This window comes from Tachypleus tridentatus, chromosome 7 (genome assembly GCF_004210375.1).
Source record: "Tachypleus tridentatus isolate NWPU-2018 chromosome 7, ASM421037v1, whole genome shotgun sequence".
In the NCBI taxonomy this organism is placed as follows: Eukaryota; Metazoa; Arthropoda; class Merostomata; order Xiphosura; family Limulidae; genus Tachypleus; species Tachypleus tridentatus.
The window spans coordinates 170,914,582-170,935,037 of record NC_134831.1 but is presented as its reverse complement, the minus strand read 5'-3'; the positions used below and the strand labels follow the sequence as shown (position 1 = coordinate 170,935,037).

General features: G+C 33.6%; 1 protein-coding gene across 3 annotated transcripts in view; it reads left to right on the top strand.

Annotated features, from left to right (window-relative positions):
* LOC143257213 (dystrophin-like) overlaps window positions 1-20,456 on the top strand; it is a 92,965-nt gene that overhangs the window by 22,504 nt on the left and 50,005 nt on the right. For all 3 annotated transcript variants that reach the window (XM_076515603.1, XM_076515601.1, XM_076515604.1), the window contains exons 3-5: window positions 7,284-7,356; window positions 12,005-12,241; window positions 16,020-16,174. In XM_076515603.1, coding sequence (XP_076371718.1) covers window positions 12,074-12,241; window positions 16,020-16,174 — 323 coding nt within the window. In that variant the 5' untranslated portion in view covers window positions 7,284-7,356; window positions 12,005-12,073. The remainder of the gene's footprint in view (window positions 1-7,283; window positions 7,357-12,004; window positions 12,242-16,019; window positions 16,175-20,456) is intronic.

Here is a 20,456-nt window from a genome sequence, read left to right as displayed (position 1 = left end):
TTCTTTACTGGTCAATTGTAACAGGCAAAAGCAATATTACTTAATATAATGCAGTATGTAAACTCTATCCGTAATAAACAGTATAAAAACAACTCGATATGTATGGAAGATTTACCCAAAAATTACAGTTTTTATGTTTAGTTGCTGCAATTCAAATATCATTTAATATCACATGATAGTAGTTTCAAGATCAAATTATTTTCTGCAATCACCATCTATGTAAGTCTAAGAAAACTTATGTTTTTTTAGAGTTATCAACCAATCACGAACTGCAAAAGTGCTAGTGAAGTGAAGCCATTGGTAGTTCATAAGGTTTGGTTTGTTTGGGTGGATCCCCCTGTTAGTACAGCGGTATGTCTCCGAATTTACAACGCTAAAATCAGGGGTTCGATTCTTCTCGGTGGGCTCAGCAGATAGCCCAGTGTGACTTTGCTATATTAAAACATACGTTTGGGTAGATGTTTATGAGAAAATAAAGTACAAAGTTAACGAAAACAAATGGCAAAGAAAAGAAATAGGACCGTTTCAAGACAAGAAGAAAACAGGGAAAAGGGTTGTGCAAAGATGGGAAGAAACGATTTAAAAAAGGACTGTTTGAAATGAAAAAAATAGATAAAGGAGCCGTGTCCTTTAAAGGCTTGAAAAAGAAAAAATAGAGATTTTTCAAGACGAGAAGAAAACTAGAAAAATTATTAAAAACAGGGAAAAAAGGTTATTTCAATAATTATTAAAGGATTGTGTGAAGAGGAAACGAACATGGATAATAAGTTTTGTTTGTTTGTTCATACGCACAAAGTTACACAATGGACAATCTGTGCTGTGCCCACCGCAGGTATCGAAATTTGGATTTTAGCATTTTAAGTTCACTGGTGTATCGCTGAGCTACTGATAACAAGGAAAGGATGTATCGCGATGGAAGAAATGGAAAATAAAATAAGGACATCAAAATATAAAGGAAGAGAGAGCTGTTTTAGAACAAGAAGGAAATGGAAAATAAAATAAGGACATCAAATATAAAGGAAGAGAGGGCTGTTTTAGAGCAAGAAGGAAATGGAAAATAAGTTTATGTCAGTACAAAGAAAAAATGGGAAAACAATTGTTGTGTCGAGACGAGAAAAGAACGGAAAACGTAAAAAACTAAGATTAAATAAATCGATTTTTAAAAATAACTTCTATGAAAATATTGGTAAATAACATGAGATAAAACTGATACGAGACAGATAAACCAAACGAAACTTTGAAAAAAATGTTACAGATAAAATTTCAATATATAAGGTGATGCAATGTTAAAAAACAGCTGCAAGGTTTGAGTTATTAGATTTCTGTACAATACAACCGAAGAATTAAAAAAACAAACTGGCAAGAGTGTTCTTCAAAGGCAGTAAAATAAAACAGAAAAAGAGTTTTAAATGATTCAAACATCTTTCATATTAGAATATTGAATTCGTTGAAAAACTTTCGAACGTGTATAAAGTTTAGTTCATGGACAAAGGTTGTTGAATCGTGTTACAATGCATTTCGTATAAAATATTTGTATCGAAAAAAGACATATATAGGGGATGGTGAATACTTTCTATACTAAATATTGGAGTATCACAAGCTCCTGCAGAAGTGTTGCTATGTGACGAATAAATTGTAAATATAAAATTCTAAGTTTAAAAAAATAAAGTTTTATAATGAATGGACGTAGAGGGTTAAGATAGGAAACGTGTTGGATAGGTATCTAAGATCAAGATATTTAAATACAAGTGTTATAACAGAGCCTAATGGCAGTGTGCACGTGAGGAAATATGTCAGGTAAAGTTTTCATGTTCAAATATCATTATCACTCAGTCGGTCTCATCCGGAGAGTAAATGTTTAAAATTCTGTCTTCCAAATGCACATTTTTTGAGAAGTTAAGCTAAAAATCAGATTATTTGATTGACAAAACGTGAAACCTTTTAGTAATCAATGATTTTGAAAATTTACAAACTTCAAATCTTTCTTTGCTGTATTTTAACACAGGAAAGTAAACATTCCATGATACTACAGTCTCTTCAGTTTCCTTGTGTAAGGGTAAACATTCCATGACACTACAGTACCTCCAGTTTCCTTGTATAAAAGTAAACGTTTCATGATACTAGAGTACTTTCAGTTTCCTTGCATAAAACATTCCATGATACTACAGTACATCCAGTTTTCTTGTATAAAAGTAAACATTCCATGATAATAGAGTACTTTCAGTTTCCTTGTAAAAAATAAACATTCCATGATACTGCAGTCCCTTCAGTTTCCTTCTATAAAAGTAAACATTTCATGATACTGCAGTACCTTCAGATTCCTTCTATAAAAGTAAACATTCCATGATACTGCAGTCTCTTCAGTTTCCTTGTATAGAAATAAACATTCCATGATACTGCAGTACCTTCAATTTCCTTACATAAAAGTAAACATTCCATGATACTACAGTACCTCCAGTTTCCTTGTATAAAAGTAAACATTCCATGATTACTACAGTACCTTCAGTTTCCTTGTATAGAAATAAACATTCAATGATACCACAGTACTTTGAGTTTCTTTGTATAAAAGTAAACATTCCATGATACTGCAGTACCTCCAATTTCCTTGTATAAAAGTAAACATTGCATGATACTACAGTACTTTCAGTTTCCTTGAATAAAACATTCCATGATACTACAGTACCTCCAGTTTCCTTGTATAAAAGTAAACATTGCATGATACTACAGTACTTTCAGTTTCCTTGTATAAAAGTAAACAGTACCAGATACTACAGTACCTTCAGTTTCCTTGTATAAAAGTAAACAGTACCAGATACTACAATGCCTTCACTTTCTTTGTAGAAATATAACAGTGCCTCAGTTGCACAAAATGGACTTGATGAAAACTTTTTATTTTCCCAGGACTAACGCTAGGTACCTTTCAGTATTATTAAATTACTTAATAAGATTCACAGTGACATCGTTGGTAAACAAGGAATTTACACTAACTGTCATTTGATAGACTGTAATATCAGGATACAAAAATCAGCTAATCTAAACAGATTTACAAAGTATTAAACTGTTTTTTTTGTTTTAGATCTTACGTATTTTATGTAGTTTTACTTCGTCTATTTGCAATCGTCCAATGATTGTATAAGGACCCACACAATCCTTTTTGTCATGATCACAAGATACGCCGTATCATTCATAAGATATTTAGTGAAGCAGTTACATACATAGTTAGTTTTTCCGGATCAGCGTGCGTGCTCTTAATAAGATTTTACGTGACAAAACAAAGAGGTCTATGAGAGTGTGACATAGTAAATACCCTAGCTAATTATCTACTGTGAAGTCGGAACAAGACACTAAGCCTAATCTCTTAGTTTTGTTGCGTTAGTTAATTAAGTTTTCTTTTCTTAAACTAGAAGTTTGTTTCTGCCTGAATGCTAAGAGGCAAATATATATGTATATATGTATGTATGCGAACTATATACAAAGACACCTTACTTGATATAGATAGAAAGATGGATAAATGAACTGTTTGATCAGTAGATAGATATAGGGAACAAGGAACAATTTCAAGTTAGTTTTTATGTTTGTTTTTTCCTACGGAGAATTCTTCCCTTTCAAATGCTGATAGCACATTAATTAGACCCTAACCTAACCTATACATAGTCTATGTCTGTTACTAACCTGTGCATATTCTATGTCTGTCTCTAACTTGTACATATTCTATCTATCTCTAACCTGTACATATTCTGTCTGTCTCTAACCTGTATGTCTGTCTCTAACCTGTACATATTCTGTCTCTTTCTAACCTGCACATGCTATATGTCTGTATCTACCCTATACATATTCTATCTCTCTCTAACTTGTGCATACTCTATGTCTGTCTGTAACCTGTATATATTCTATGTCTGTCTCTAACCTGTACATATTCTATCTCTCTCTAACCTGTACATACTCTCTGTCTGTCTCTAACCTGTACATATTATATGTCTGTCTGTAACCTGTACATATTATATGTCTGTCTGTAACCTGTACATATTATATGTCTGTCTGTAACCTGTACATACTCTATGTCTGTCTCTAACCTGTACATACTCTCTGTCTGTCTCTAACCTGTACATATTATATGTTTGTCTGTAACCTGTACATACTCTATGTTTGTCTCTAATCTGTACATACTCTGTCTGTCTCTAACCTGGACATATTGTATGTATGTCTCTGACCTGTACATACTCTATATCTGTCTCTTGCCTGTACCTATTCTGTCTCTCTCTAACCTGTACCTATTCTGTCTCTCTCTAACCTGTACATACTCTATGTCTGTCTCTAACTTGTACATATTCTATGTCTGTCTTTAACCTGTACATATTTCATATGTCTCTATCCTGTACATATTCTAACTGTCTCTAACCTGTACATATTCTATATCTGTCTCTAACCTAACGAATGTTAAAGATTAATTATTAAAATATTCTTGGTTGCTGTTCATATTTCTTACCTTTGTCAATGATTCTGTGTTAGTTGTTCCACAAGAAGAACAGTTGGAACTCTACAATGAATCCGGGAGAAATCTTTAACTCAATCAAACATAATTAGTGATTACGTAAAATGTAAGATAAATGTACACCTTCACAGATGATATCACAAACTCAAAATTCTTTAAAGCTCATATAATAAAAAACTAACGAAATATGGATGATTCGAGAGACAAAGGAAGGACTGTTTCACAGCGGAATTATTAAATTATGAATTTATAGTTCAACTTATGGCTTTCACTTCTGATTGCTAAGCTCTTTGTTTGAGAGTAAAGGTAAAGAAGGAATAATACCAATGAACGGATTTGAACTAGTTTCAGATAATAGATAATTATAGCTTCCTACTTAGAATGAAACTAACAACTGACCTAGCCATTAGTACAGCTCATTAAATATAGTGTTCTTAAACTCTGCTTATAAAGGTTAGAATGCATTGTTTCATCATTTACGTACACTCGCTATAAACGATATTTTTGGCCGTAAACCTAATATCTCACGAGGTTCAGCCAGCTTAGGAAGTTTAGGTTAGGGTTAGATATAAATTTCATGCTAACAGTGCAAGACAGTCTTGACAAGATAAAGCAGTTTTATCATAAGATTATCTCTACTGGTTTTTATCAGTATCATCATCAGATTATATCTACTAATTTTTATCAGAATTATCATCAGATAATAGTGATAAAACCTGTAAAGATATAAAGTAAAGATGCCAACCATTACGATTTTGGTGTATACATTACGACTATACGCTCATACATACAAATATTACGACTTGTTGCAACTTCCAAATTATTATATATTATATAGGCCTATACAATAAAGTAATAACTTGTTCCCCCAGGGCTTGAAAGGGATGAAAAGAAAATTTCTAGTGAGATACAAATAAATTTTGATAATAAATAAAAGACATAGTCCAAATGGCTACTTGCGATAATCACGTTTGTGCTTGAAATAATAAAAAATATTTGTATCTCCGACGTTTACCAATAGTTTGAGTGCGGTGCTTCTCCATGCTGGGTACGTGGGGGAATCCATGTTACGACATCAGTGCTTGTCAGCCAGTCAGCGCTTGCTTAGATGGGTATTTCTCGTTTTTTAAACGGCATAGAAACACCAATGCGATCGTTCACAAGATGGAAAAAAAGAGGCCTCGTTCACCTGATTGTCTTGTTTCTGGCAAATCTAAAATCTAAAAACTGTGAATCAAAAATTTAGGAAAGATTATAGTGCAAAATATCCGGTCATTGCATCAAAAGTCAGTGACAGTCATGCGTTTTGTACAGTTTGTCACATCAATTTTTTTGTGGCGCATGGCGGGATAAACGATTGTTCCAGACATACAAAATCGGCATCTCATCAACAAAAGGCTGAGGCGAAGACAAAAACGATGCAGATAACGACTTTTATGAGTAAGAATTCAGAATATGAAAAAGAATTGGAAAAGAATTGTTTTTAAATTTATTTATTATATACACAAAACATAGTCATAAATGAGCAATCTATAGCAGTAATAAATAATCATAGTTATAATAATAATATAATAATAAACAGCTTAGAGACATTGGTCAGGCCAAGTAGCCGAAAATGATAAAGGGCTCTGTCTACAATCATTACGCTCAGTCATTTGAACTAGTTGGCATCGCTGTTGATGTAAAAACAAGGAAAATAATTGGAACTGGTAACACATTGTGGTAAAAACCATGAGGATCACCGGAATTGATAACACATTGATGTAAAAATCAGGAGGATCACTGGAACTAATAACACATTGATGTAAAAACCATAAGGATAACTGACACTGATAACATATTGTGGTAAAAACCAGGAAGATCACTGGAACTAATAACAAATTGTGGTAAAAACCAGGAAGATCACTGGAACTAATAACAAATTGTGGTAAAATCTAGGAGGATCAGCGGAACTGATACATAATGTGGTAAAAACCAGGAGGATCGGAACTGATAACGCATTGTGGTATAAACAAGGAGAATGACTAAACTAGATCTTAAAATTTTATAAAATCTGGGCATTGCATTTAAAACGGGTCTCGAGCCAGGACCATCATTTCCACAGCTTGGTATGCTAACTGCTAGATCATGCTCGGTTCTCCATGAAATATTACATTATGATATGTCTAACCAAACTAATTTTTGTTATCGGTAGAGGGTACTTGTGTTTTTAGAATCTACAAATTTGTCAAGTGAAATAAGTTGTGGTGACCATCGAAAGGGGAACCTTTACATAGTGTTTAATAGGTTTTGAATCCTAGGTGAATTTTTGTTTTTGTTTGAAAACAGTCCTGTGTGTTATATTTAATGAACTGTGTAATATATCTTGAGACAGAAAGTCTTTTCGTCGTAATCGTTCTTTATGAATTAAATGAATCAACCACGAGCATAAGTTGTGTGCATATAGTTCTAAGAAAATTAAAAGCCTTACAAATTAATAACTGAAGTCTTACGTCTCAAAACCACAACGTTTTTGGGCCTAAAAACCTGACTTGGCAAACAATCGGAAAGATTATTACGCTTATTAATCGATGTTCTTCATTTCCGGTTAAGTATCACGCTTAGAATGTTGGAGCTGAATTACTATTACGAAATAGAAGAAGGGCCTGGTAATTGTCGCTATTGATAATATTGACATAAAGTTACTAAAATATTCGAGTAATTAACTGCTCCAGATTTGAAATTGAAATAGCCGTTTTATTTATATTTCTCCCATTTTTAGAAGTCTAACAATATAAAATTTTCCCGGTAGGTTACGTTCACGGACAACAACCATCAACTGTCCACACAACTGTAGTAGGCCTATCACGAAGATATTGGACAAGGTAAAAGATACCATGTTGTTTTTAGTTTGGTTTCATTTTTGGTATGAGAGTGGGTTATTGATGGCAAAATTGTGTAGTAGGTAAGGCATAAAGGCTAAAGCAGAGACAGGGTGTTTTATATTGACTTTTATCTGTAACTTAATTCGCAATGTCTTTAGTACTAGAACCATTAGTGTTATCGTTATGCCTAACTACCTTTTGTTCACGTTCAGTACTGAAAGATTATTTGATTTTAATGGATAAAAATGTTAGTTAAAGTAATAAATCATATTAAAATCTGAATATCTGTGTTTCAGTTTTGTTTCAAAGAATACCTAATTACGTTTAAAGCAGTGGTGGAACCCCCCATGTAAACATCATTCGACTTCCAAAACAAACATTATACTAAGATGATTTAAACTAAATTAAATGGACAATCAAAAATTGTTCAGTAACTATCATTGTCGAGGAAATATTTCCCAAACACTAGCAGTATTCTGGAAAAAGATACAAAGTTCCCTTAAAATTGGTGATAGTTCAATTTCATCCCAGATATTATCATTTCTTCTCTACTCTGTAATAATTTCCTTTGTGTGATTAGGTTTTTGGTTTAATATAGCTTGTATACTGATATTTTCTCTCTCGGTCACGTATTTCTTTGGTTAAGGTTGTATCCTTTGCTTTAAGTTGCATGCTGTTCTTTTTCTAGGTTTTGTGTTGGTTCTTATTCCATGTATGCCTATATTTTTCTAGGTTGTGTGGTGTTTTTAGGTTACGTATTGATTTTTGGAGTGTTCAGGTTGTATGGTTATTTTAACGTTATGTATTGATCTAGATTTTTTGGAGTGTTTGCGTTGTATGGTGATTTTTTTCAGGTTATGTATTGATCTTCCAGATTTTCTTGAGTATTTAAGTTGTGTGGTATTTTTCAGTTATATATTGATCTTGTAGATTTTTTTGGAGTGTTCAGGTTGTGTAGTGTTTATAGTGTAATGTATTGATCTTCTAGAATTTTTTAACTGTTTAGGTTGTGTAGTGTGTTTTTACGTAATGTATTGATCATCTAAATTTTTTTGTGTTTAGATTGTGTGGTGTTTTTTACGTTATGTATTTATCTTTTAGATTATCTTTAGTGTTTCGTTTGCATGGTGTTTTACGTTATGTATTGATTTCCCAGATGTTTTGGAGCGTCTAGGTTGTATGGTGATTTTTCAGGTTATGTACTGATCTTCTAGATTTTCTTGAGTATTTAGGTTGTGTGATGTTTTTAGGTTATGTATTGATCTTCTGTGTTTTTAAATTTTAGGTTGTTTCGTGTTTATACGTCACGTATGGATCTTCTAGATTTTTTTAGTGTTTAGGCCGTTAGGTGCTTTTTACCTTATGTATTCATCTTCTAGGTTTTTTGGAATATTTAGGTTTTATGGTTTATTTTTCGTTACGTATTGATTTTGTACATTTTTTATTGTTTCAATTGTACTGTGTTTTTTAGTTTATCTATTGATCTAGACTTTTTTAGTGTCTCGGTTGTATAGTGATTTTCTAAGCAATGTATTGATTTTCACTATTTTTATATTTAGGTTGTGTGATGTTTTTACGTTATCTATTGATCTAGTTTTTTTTTATTTGTAGGTTGCATCATCTTTTCGGGTTATTTATTGATCTATATTTTTTGGAGTGTTTAGGTTGTATGGTGATTTTTCGTTATGTATTGATTTCTCGATTTTTTTAGTGTTTAGATTGTATGATGTTTCTTAGCTTACGTTTTGATTTTGTAGATTTTTTGAGTGTTTAGGTTGTATGGTGATTTTTACGTTATGTATTGATATTGCAGATTGTTTTTAGTGTTTAGGTTGTTTGGTGATTTTTATATTGTATCGATCTAGATTTTTTAGTATTTAGCTTGTGTTGTGTTTTTTAGGTTATGTATTGATCATCTAGATTTTTGGAGTGTTTAGATTGTATGGTATTTTATTAGGTTATGTATTTTTTAGGTTCTTTTTAGTGTTTAGGTTGTATGGTGATTTTTACGTTATATATTGATCTTGTACATTGTTTTTAGTGTTTAAGTTGTTTATGTATTGATTTTCTAGCTTTTTATGACTGTTTAAGTTGTATGGTGTTTTTTAAGTTACGTATTAATCTAAATTTTTTAGTGTTTAGATAGTAATTTATCTTTTTTACCTTACGTATTGATATTCTACATTTTTTAATGCATAGGTTGTGTGTTGTTTATTTAGATTTTGTGTTGATCTTCTAGATTTTTAGTGTTCATGTTTTATGGTGTTTTACGTTATGTATAGATTTAATTTATTGATTAGTTATTGATCTAGATTTTTTGTGTTTAGGTTGTATGGTGTTTTTTATTTTATGTGTTGATCTAGACTTTTTAGTGTTTCGGTTGTATTGTGATTTTCTAAGTTATGTATTGATTTTCACTCTTATATTTAGGTTGTGTGGTGTTTTACGTTATTTATTGATCTTCTAAATTTTTTAAATTTTTTAGGTTATTTCGTGATTTCAGGTTATCTATTGATCTACATTTTTTGGAGTGTTTAGGTTGTATGGTGTTTATTAGGTTATGTATTGATTTTCTAGATTTTTTAGTGTTTATGTTATATGGTGTTTTTTGGGTATGCGCTGATCTTCTAGATTTTTTAGTGTTTAGGTTTTATGGTGGTTTTGGTTATGTATTGATGTTTTAGATTTCTTTTTACTATTTAGGTTGTATAGTGTTTTTTATGTGATGTATTAATCTACATTTTTTAGTGTTGGTTGTATGATGATTTGTTATGTATTGATCCTCTGGATTGTTTTCAGTGTTTAGATTGCGTGGTGTTTTTACGTTATGTATTTACCTTTCATACTATTTTTAGTGTTTCAGTTACGTGGTGATTTTTACCTTATGTATTGATTTCCTGTATTTTTTGGAGTGTTTAGGTTGTATGGTGTTTTTTACGTTATGTATTGCTTTACTTGATTTTTTTAGTGCTTTTGTTGTATCGTGTATTTATTTTATGTATTGACCTAGACTTTTTTAGTGTCTCGGTTGTTCAGTGATTTTCTACATTATGTATTGATTTTCACCATTTTTTATATTTAGATTGTGTGGTGTTTTACATTAATTATTGATCTAGATTTTTAAAATTTGTAGGTCGTATCATGTTTTCAGGTTATGCACTGATTTTCCAATTTTGTGCTGTTTAGGTGTGGTGTTTCTTATATATATTTTGTATTTATCTTTTCTATGTTGTGAATGTTTAAGGTTTTTGGTGGTTTTTAGATTATCTGTTGATCTTCTAGATTTTTTATTGTTTAGTTTGTATGGTATTTTTTAAGATGTGTATTGATCCTGTAGATTTTTTTAGTGTTTAGGTAGTATGGTGTTTCACATGTATTGCTTTTCTAGATTTGTTAGTGTTTAGGTTGTACAGTGGTTTTTAACTTATATAATGATTTTCTAGTTTTTTTAGTGTGAAGGTTGTATGGTATGTTATGTACTGATCTAGATTTTTTGTTGTTTAGGTTATGTGGTGATTTTTAAGTTATGTATTGATTTTCTAGATATTTTTAGTGTTTAAGTTGTATAATGTTATTTAGGTTAGGTATGCATTTTCTTGATTTTTCTTAGTGTTTAAGTTATATGGTGATATTTTACGTTATGTTTTGATCTTCCAGATTGTTTTCAGTGTTTAGGGTGTGTGGTGTTTTTTATGTTATGTACTGATTTTCTAGATTGTTTTTACTTTTCAGTTAGTATGGTGTGTTTTACGTTATGCATTGATGTTTTAGATATTTTTGGTGTTTAGGTTGTATGGTGTTTTTTAGTTTATGTATTTATTTTCGAAATTTTTTTTAGTGTTTACGTGTTATGGTGTTTATTTAAAATTATGCTGTATTGTATTTAGTAACATCATTTGAAACTCTCGTTAAGTTCCGATTTGATCTTATTAATTAATGTAAAAAAGAAATCATAGAAAATTTATTAGTTTTACATAAATGTTCGAAATAAGTGAGTCTGACAGTCTTTAATAGTTTTAATATTTGTGTTAAAGAGATACGTATTTTATTTGGTCTTTCATCTCCTTAATACACACCCGATAGTTTACCTTTCAGAGTCAAGTTTTCATATATTTTATTTTTAGAGAGTATTTTTAAAATGTTTACGTCCTAGAATATAATTTTGTAAATGCAAGAGTAGAAATATTTTCTAACATTTCTCCAGGTTCTATATAAATTATAGCATAATATTATAAATATTGTATAAATAAATCCAAATTTACTTATAACATAAAACTTAGTAGTAACATAGTACTAACCTAGGAATGACGTAAAAGTTTAATTTTAAACATTGTACGAATTACAGCAATTTTGAGGCTCATTTGTATGTCTTTTAGGGCTTTCAATCCGTCAATTAATTAATTTCAATGCCTTTATGATCCAACGAACATTGAAAGAAGAAACGAAAACGAGTATAAAATGATATAAGGTTTTAACAGAAATCCTATTTCCCAGTTTATATACGTCATACCCGTAGCGTTCCCATGGAAACTGAACTCAGGAGGAACGTTCGAATCACAATCAGCGATTAAAAAAAGAGAGAGAAAAAAAATAGGTAGTCTTGAAATTATGGTAATGTATAAGAGTTATTTAGACCTTGGTATTTCAGTGGCACAGTTTCGACAGCAGTGGGACACTGACACAACGACAACAGTGGGACGAGAGAAAGGAGCTGGTGATGCAGAGGAAACGCCAGATGGAAGGTGTGTTGGTTGATAGACGCAGCTTTGAAGATCGTAAACGAGATTTAGAAACATGGCTGGATCGTACCGAGGCAAAAGTGGAAAGAATGCCCCCTGTTGGTCAAACTTTAGACGTTCTCGAAATTCAAGTGAAAGAGCAAAAGGTAGGTTTCTTTTTTAAATTCTTGTTAATACACACATACATACACACATTTTGTGGAACTTCTTAGGATAACATTAATATTTTATTTATGTCGTATAATATTTGTATTTATGTTGTATAATATATCCAGCTTGTAGTTAAGATAACTATTTCAACTGTCTTAACTTCCACGTTGTATAGGGTGGCCCGTAAGTCCCTACCCATCCATATGTTGTGTTTAAACAACGTTATAATACCAATGATGAGTTAAAGGCAGCTGTTACCGCGGCATTTGGAACAATAACCCCTGCTATGTTGAGGAAAATGTCTCACAGAATGTGGCGTCGCATAATATTATGCAGCGAGAATGAGGGACAGCACACAGATACACTGGATACATAAGATATATGGATTGGTAGGGACTTACGGGCCACCCTGTAATTAATATAGCTATTTCAACTGTCTTAACCTCCAGCCTGTAATTAAGATAACTATTTGATCTGTCTTAACTTCCAGCCTGTTATTAAGATAATTATTTCAACTGTTTTAACCTCTAACCTGTAGTTAAGATAATTATTTCAACTGTTTTAACTTCCAGCCTGTTATTAAGATAATTATTTCAACTGCCTTCACCTGCGACTTTGAGTTGAAGTAAAAATTCCAGTTGGCTTGATCCGTCGATTTTAAATCACTTGGACTTCTGTAATCTTCAGATTCTCACGTGTTACTGCCTTGACCCCCTTTAAGTAATGGGACAGATCTCAGACAATAACTGTATTATTATTAGCACTTCGCCTAAGGAAATGAGAACCAATCGAAATTAAATTAATATATCATGTACATATCTTCGTAATTTAAAGACTTGTAAATATGTAACAAAAGAAGTTGTCGGAACAAGAAGAGGGCGATGTGAGAGTTTTTTAATCTGCAAAATTAAAATAAGCTGAAAACAGATGTATTGTTTGTTTTGGAATTTCGCACAAAGCTACTCGAGGGCTATCTGTGCTAGCCGTCCCTAATTTAGCAGTGTAATACTAGAGGGAAGGCAGCTAGTCATCACCACCCACCGCCAACTCTTGGGCTACTCTTTTACCAACGAATAGTGGGATTGACCGTCATATTATACACCCCCACGGCTGGGAGGGCGAGCATGTTTAGCGCGACGCGGGCGCGAACCCGCGCCCCTCGGACTACGAGTCGCACGCCTTACGCGCTCGGCCATGCCAGGCCTCAGATGTATTAATAGAGAGTGTTTACAATAACATTACTATGTTCTATTTGTAGGGGGAGAAAGTATTAAAAATCGTAAAAATTGAATACAAAACGTAGGATTTCGAATACGTATTGATATGTACGTTTTAATTAATTTTTTTTATTTATTTATGAACCGATAGAGTTTACTAACACGTGAAACAACATAGGCACTGATGCTTACCAGAAACCTTATATTATTGATTTTTCTATCCTAAACTAAAATGTATTGACAGTTTATTTCACAGACTAATATTTTGAATAGTCGTGACTAAAGTAAAAGTTTTTGTTTCAAAACCATGTTTCACAAATGCTCCTTTTAATCTGAAAAAAAAATCAGACGAATTCAGTTTGAAATAAAATAAAAATAATTCAATTGTTTATTAAATCAGCATTATTTTATTGTTATCATTATTTTTAATAAAAACAACAGATAATTGTGATTCCTCTTCCAGAATCGTTATGCAAACTTACATATATTTAAAGTCGGAGAAAAATCAGAATGTTAAACTTTGAACTTTGACATGACAGAAATGACGTAATAAAGCAGTGTAGAATTCTACAAAATGTGAATCAGCTGGAACTTCCAGAAGCGTTACCTAAAACTAAAAACACTTTTTTATCAAGTGAAGATATTATAATAAATCTATTTCGAATTTTAAGATAGATCAAAACACACGGTGATGTGTCGTTTGGCCAAAACTCACTGCAGGACTCACTGTGTGTTATTAGCAGGAGTGAATGTTTAGAGTCTGTTGCTTAAACTATGGTAATCTAAACTGTCCCATACTTTCAGTGGATATACCCTACTTGTTCCTTACATTATATACCAAATTTCAAGTCAATTCAATAAGAAATACACGAAATATAAATTTTGATTGAGGTTTTTTTATTAATCTTAACTTTCATGGCGTTTTTTTCTTCAAATTTAGTACTCTGTTATATCTTTACAATCTATAATTAATTATCAAATTTCGTCTAAATATAAACCACATGTAAAGTTATTCAAGAAATACCGCTCAGTTTACGCAAAAATTCACGTAAGCTATTGGTTTCAATTTTTTTACTACAACTTCAACTCACAGTCAAAGTGGACAGTTTACAGTATTTTGTTATTCGGATTAAATATCCGAATAATCCTTGCTAATCTAACTCAGCAAAATCTATTGAGTTATTGCACGTGCAGGTACATAAATATTGGTTAGGCCTAGCAAACTACAAGTTGGCCCGTAAGTCCCTACCAATCCATATATCTTATGTATTCAGTGTATCTGTGTGTTGTCCCTCATTCTCGCTGCGTAATATTATGCGACGCCATGTTCTGTGAGACATTTTCCTCAACATAGCAGGGGTTATTGTTCCAAATGTCGCGGTAACAGCTGCCTTCAACTCATCATTAGTATTATAACGTTGTTCAGACACAATGTTCTTTGTGTCCCCAAAGAGAGTTATCACATGTTGTCAAGTCCGGACTTCTTGTGGGCCATTTCATGGGTGCCAGGGTTGTTACAGAACCACGACCTATCCATTTGTCTGGAAAGGTGTCATTAAGACAATCTCGCACAGTGAGGGCATAATGAGCCGGAGCTCCATCTTGTATCCAGGTTGTCACCAGTATTTTTGCGCTCAAGTACCCACGTACTTGTCACAATACGCTCTTCAAGTGTAATTGGGCTTACATCGGCCATTTCTCTGAAAAAAAAGAAACAAATTTATAATACATGTGTAATTGAATATAACATAATAACATATGGATGTGTAGAGACTTACGGGCCACCCTGTAGAATAGCATTTTCTAGCTCACGAGGTGATGACAATAAACTGTTAATATAGTTACCATGACGTTATTATAAAAGAAGTTATTATCACTGTTTTAGAGAAGAAAAACTACCATCATATATTTCAAAGAATCTGGTTCGTTCCGTAAAGCTTAGCTATGTTCTGAGTAAAAGGGTTGTGATCATAAAGTTAGTGTGGGTTACTATCGAGTATCAGTTTCTCAAGTTCTGTAGTTTGTTGGTATGTATTTACAAAAAGTCGAGATATGTAATCAAACACACCTTAGGTGTGAAGAAAGGTGCGACCAGAAAAGGATTAAGCGTATGAATTAAAGGAATGAAATCAAAATTGGCGGACACACTGTCAGCTACACTTATAACACTCATAAGAATTTAACTCATCATTATCATGCCTTACGTTGAACAAAAAGAAGGCTTAACTAACTAACGAATATTCTCTGTTAAATTATGATCATTACTATAAGTGTAACTACCAGTCTGGCCACTGGTTTTGATTTCTCGTCTTTTAAGTTGCACACTGAATTCGTTTTTTGCCGGACATTTTTTCAAATCTAAGACGTTTTTGATTAGGCATTATTAACCAAAAGTGTTACAGTTTAGCCATTTAGAATACTTTATAAACACTTACCAATAAAGGTTAGTGTTCTAACAAAACTATATGACATTTTAGAAAATGTTGACATTATCTCAAATGTTTTTAATACTCAGAAATTCTTACTTTAAGGAAGGTAATGGTTACTTAAATGACAGGTTCTTCAGAATGAACTCCATCAGTGGAAGCCAGCGTTAGAAAGTCTAAGCCGATTGGTTGACAAGTTAACCAATGACATTTCTCAAGACGAGATGTCACGTCTTCGGGATATGACCAGCCTAATTTACCAGAGATACGCCGAGATATCTTCACGGTTAGTATAATGATGTATACACTGCTGGCCAAAATATTAAGGCTAATGAACATAAAGAAAAAATATGCATTTTGCGTTGTTAGACTCAATCACTTATTTGAGTAGAGCTTCGAAAGATGAAAATAAGAAAAGGGAAAATAAAAAAAAAAACCTTTTTAGCATTTAATAGGGAAAATGTGAACACTATGAAGTTAGCCTAAATAATAGCTGGTCAAAAGTTTAAGACCATACTGAAACGAAGTATTAATCAGTAAACACGTAACGAAATTTAGTCATTTGTGTTCAAGCATTAGCGTTGTCAACATCTCCCACTGACATCTCCTGTGTTACATTGTGTAAAAACATGGCAAAGGCTAAAAAGTTGACAGAGTTAGAACATGGCAGAATTGTCGAGCTGCAAAAGCAAGGTCTCTGTCAATGTGCCATCGTTGGTGAGATTGGGCGTAATAAAACTGCTGTTGCAAATTTCTTAAAAGATTCCGAGGGATATGGAACGAGAATTTCAAGTGGTTGGCCCAAAAAAAATTTCTCCCGCGTTGAGCATGAGGATTCGACGGGTTGTCCGGCAAGACATAAGCCGATCGACAAACCAGATGAAGGCCCTAACGGATGTAGAATGTAGCCCAAGAAGAACAAGACGGCATCTACGAGAGAAAGGCTTTAAAAACCGTAAACGTCTTCAAAGGCCACGCCTCCTTCCACACCACGAAACAGCTCGGCTAAACTTTGCTGAGAAGCACCAAACGTGGAACGTAGAAAAGTGGAAGAAGGTTTTGTTCTCTGATGAGAAAAAATTTAACCTGGATGGTCCAAATGGCTTCCAACGTTACTGGCACGATAAAGATATCCAACCGGAGACATTTTCTACACGACACAGTGGAGGAGCTTCCATCATGATCTGGGGTGCTTCCTCCTTCCATGGAACAATGGAGCTTTAGGTTATACAGAAACGTCAAGCAGCAGATAACTACATTGGCATGTTGGAGAGAGCATCCTTGTTGACTGAAAGCTCTCGTTTGTGTGGAAATGACTGGATCTTTCAGCAGGACAACGCTGCAATCCACAATGCCCGCTGGACAAAGACTTTTTTCATGGCGAATAAAGTGATTCTTTTGGACCATCCAGCGTTTTCGCCCGTACTGAACCCCACTGAAAATGTTTGGGGGTGGATGGCAAGGGAAGTCTATAGAAATGGACGTCAATTCCAAACAGTGCATGATCTTCGTGAAGCCATCTTCACCACTTGGAATAACATTCCAGCCAGCCTTCTGCAAACACTTATATCGACCATGCCAAAGCGAATGTTTGCAGTTATTCGCAATGACGACCGTGCAACTCACTACTGAGACCTCTTGTTGGGCATTTCCTACCTTTTTTAGGACTTCTTTTTTGGCATGGTCTTAAACTAGTATTTAGGCTAATGTCATAGTGTTTACTATGTGTAACACTGGCATAAAACTGTGCCAGTTTTATTATGATCAGAGGCTCGTCAACGGAGACATAAAGTAAATTATAAATAGTATAAGTAGTTAAATCTAGTGCTTTAAAATGATTTTTAAAGCAAACAAAACACATTAATAATGGCACGCTACTACTGTTTATTTAGTCGAGACTAATTGAACTTACATTGGAAAAACAGAGAGATCGCTGTGAACCGATTTTAAAAATATGTAACAGCGCCCTCTAGTGGGAACAAATTAATCGAGAAGAAAACATGGTATTTTACGAGGGATGTTCAAAAAATACGCAGACTGACGTCATAAAACCAAATGTACTTTATTTAGAAGTTACAGGTTTGGGACCCCTTCAAAGTACTCTCCTCCCCAACGCACACACTTATCCCAACGGTGTTTCCACTTGTTGAGACAGTCCTGGTACACTTCTTTTGTAATGTCCTCCAGCTCCTTCGTCGCATTTGCCTTAATCTCGGGAATCGTCTCAAATCTTCTTCCTTTCAAGGGTCTTTTGAGTTTGGGGAACAAGAAAAATCGCAAGGAGCAAGGTCAGGTGAGTAGGAGGGGTGGGGAAGAACAGTGATCGAGTGTTTGGCCAAAAACGCACGAGTTCTGAGGCACAAATTTCGCAGCAACGCGGTGCATCTTCAATTTTTTGGTCAAAATCTCGTAACAACACCCAACTGATATCCCACACTCTTCAGCAAGCTCCCTGACAGTCAGACGTCGATTTGCCCACACCAGGTGTTGATTTTGTCGACGTGTGGGTCGTCAGTTGAGGTGGAAGGACGTCCAGGACGCTCATCAGCTTCAATGGACTGTCGACCATCCTTAAAACGTTCATGCCACTTGAAATATGCCGTACGCTTCATAGCAACATCACCGTAAGCCGTGTTAAGCATAGCAAAAGTTTCAGTCGCAGATTTTCCAAGTTTAACACAAAATTTCACAGCAAGTCGTTGCTCCTTCAGGTCATTCATTCTGAAATCCGCCAAACGAAAAAGTCGCACTTCACTTAAAACCGCGTAGCTAATACACAAATGAAGATATCTGCAATCGGGAAATGGCGTCGTAATCAGCTGATCTGTGCGAACCTAGCGACACCAAGCGGATTCCCTGGAACCAACTGGAGCCACGCAATTCAAACAGTCCGCGTATTTTTTGAACAGACCTCGTATATTTTACAGGATTCGTCGAACGTTTCGGAATAGACTTTTTCCATAAAGCAGATAGGAATATGATGTATTAGTTAATATATATTTAAACCTGATGATACAGGAGAAAACAACGTGAAAAGATAGTCTGTAAAATAAACATAGTGAAACAAGAAAGGTAAAATAAAGAATATTATTAAAACATTAATAACACATATAAAATAAAATACTAATACGTCGTTCAAGACCTGCCCCTACAGTGGCTCAGCGGTATGTCTGAAGACTTACAACGCTAAAAATCGGGTTTCGATACCCGTGGTGGGCAAAGCACAGATAGCCCATTGTGTAGCTTTGTGCATACTTCAAAACAACAACATTGAAGACCAGATTGATAGTTGTTTCTTATAGAATTGATTGAAACAGGCACTTTGAAAGATGTCTGTTGGTTGTTTAAAATCAGGGTGATTTGACCTGTGTTTTCACTGTTGGTGGAATAAGCGACAAATTATTTAATTTGTTTTCCAATATTTATAGCCGTGTTTTCTTCATGAAAATCTTTTACGCCTTCAATTTATTTTTAAAAATTCAGAAATACATATGTTAATTCATTAAGTTATGAATAGTCTATTATGTTGATTTGTGTGCTGTTAAGCACAGAGTTACATAATGGATTATCTGTGTCGTGCTAATCAGAAGTATCGAAACCAAATTTTTAGCGTTATAAGATTTCAGGCTCATCGCTGAGGCGCTGCGTCTAGTGTGATATAGGCCTTAAGCTAGTTTATCGTTTGGATGTGTTTAACAAATTCAAGAACACATCATAGAAGGAGAAAATAATTAGAACCATTGTTGAGTAATGTTGAAATTGGTCGACGAACATGCTTGTCGAGCACAAAATCAAAATATTAACCTCTCGACAGATTGTACTTTGAGAACGGTGGTTTATTAGTTACTGACTAAATAAACAACGAAATCCAGTTTATAAAAGCAATAAATCACGGGTCCACTTAATTTTCGTACAAATCATGTAATCTCTTGTAAAAAGTGTTAAAGTTTATGATGTTGAGAAAAGATGTAGGAGTGAGGAAGGCCAACTATTATTACAATAAATGAATTGTTTAGAACACAGTATTTACTCTTCCTGTGGAAGTTCCGAGCTCATAAGAATCTGTAGTTAATTTATTCAGAATTTTGTGATTAAAAACGAAACCAAATTTTCTAAAAATTGCAACAAAAAGATATATTTTTATTGATAATACGGTGAAATATTCTTTATTTTTCTTAATTTCGCGCAAGGATATACGAGGGCTATCTGTGTTAGACGTCTCTAATTTAACAGTATAAGTCATCACCACCCACCGCTAACTCTTGGGATTCTCTTTTACCAAAGAACAGTGTGATTAACTGTCACATTATAACGTATCCACGGCTGAAAGGGCGAGTATGTTTGGATGTGATGGGGATTCGAATCCATGACACTCAGATTGCTTGTTGAGCGCCCTCACCACCTGGCCACTGTAGAATGAACTCAGTTAGTTGCTCAAATATAATTCTAATTAACCCTAATTCGCAATAAATTCTTATTTTTTGTTCTAAACGAATTTTAAAAGATAGTAGTATTTTAGCAATTACTGTACTAAGTTAGGATTTGATTAAATGAACCTTTGAGGGTAT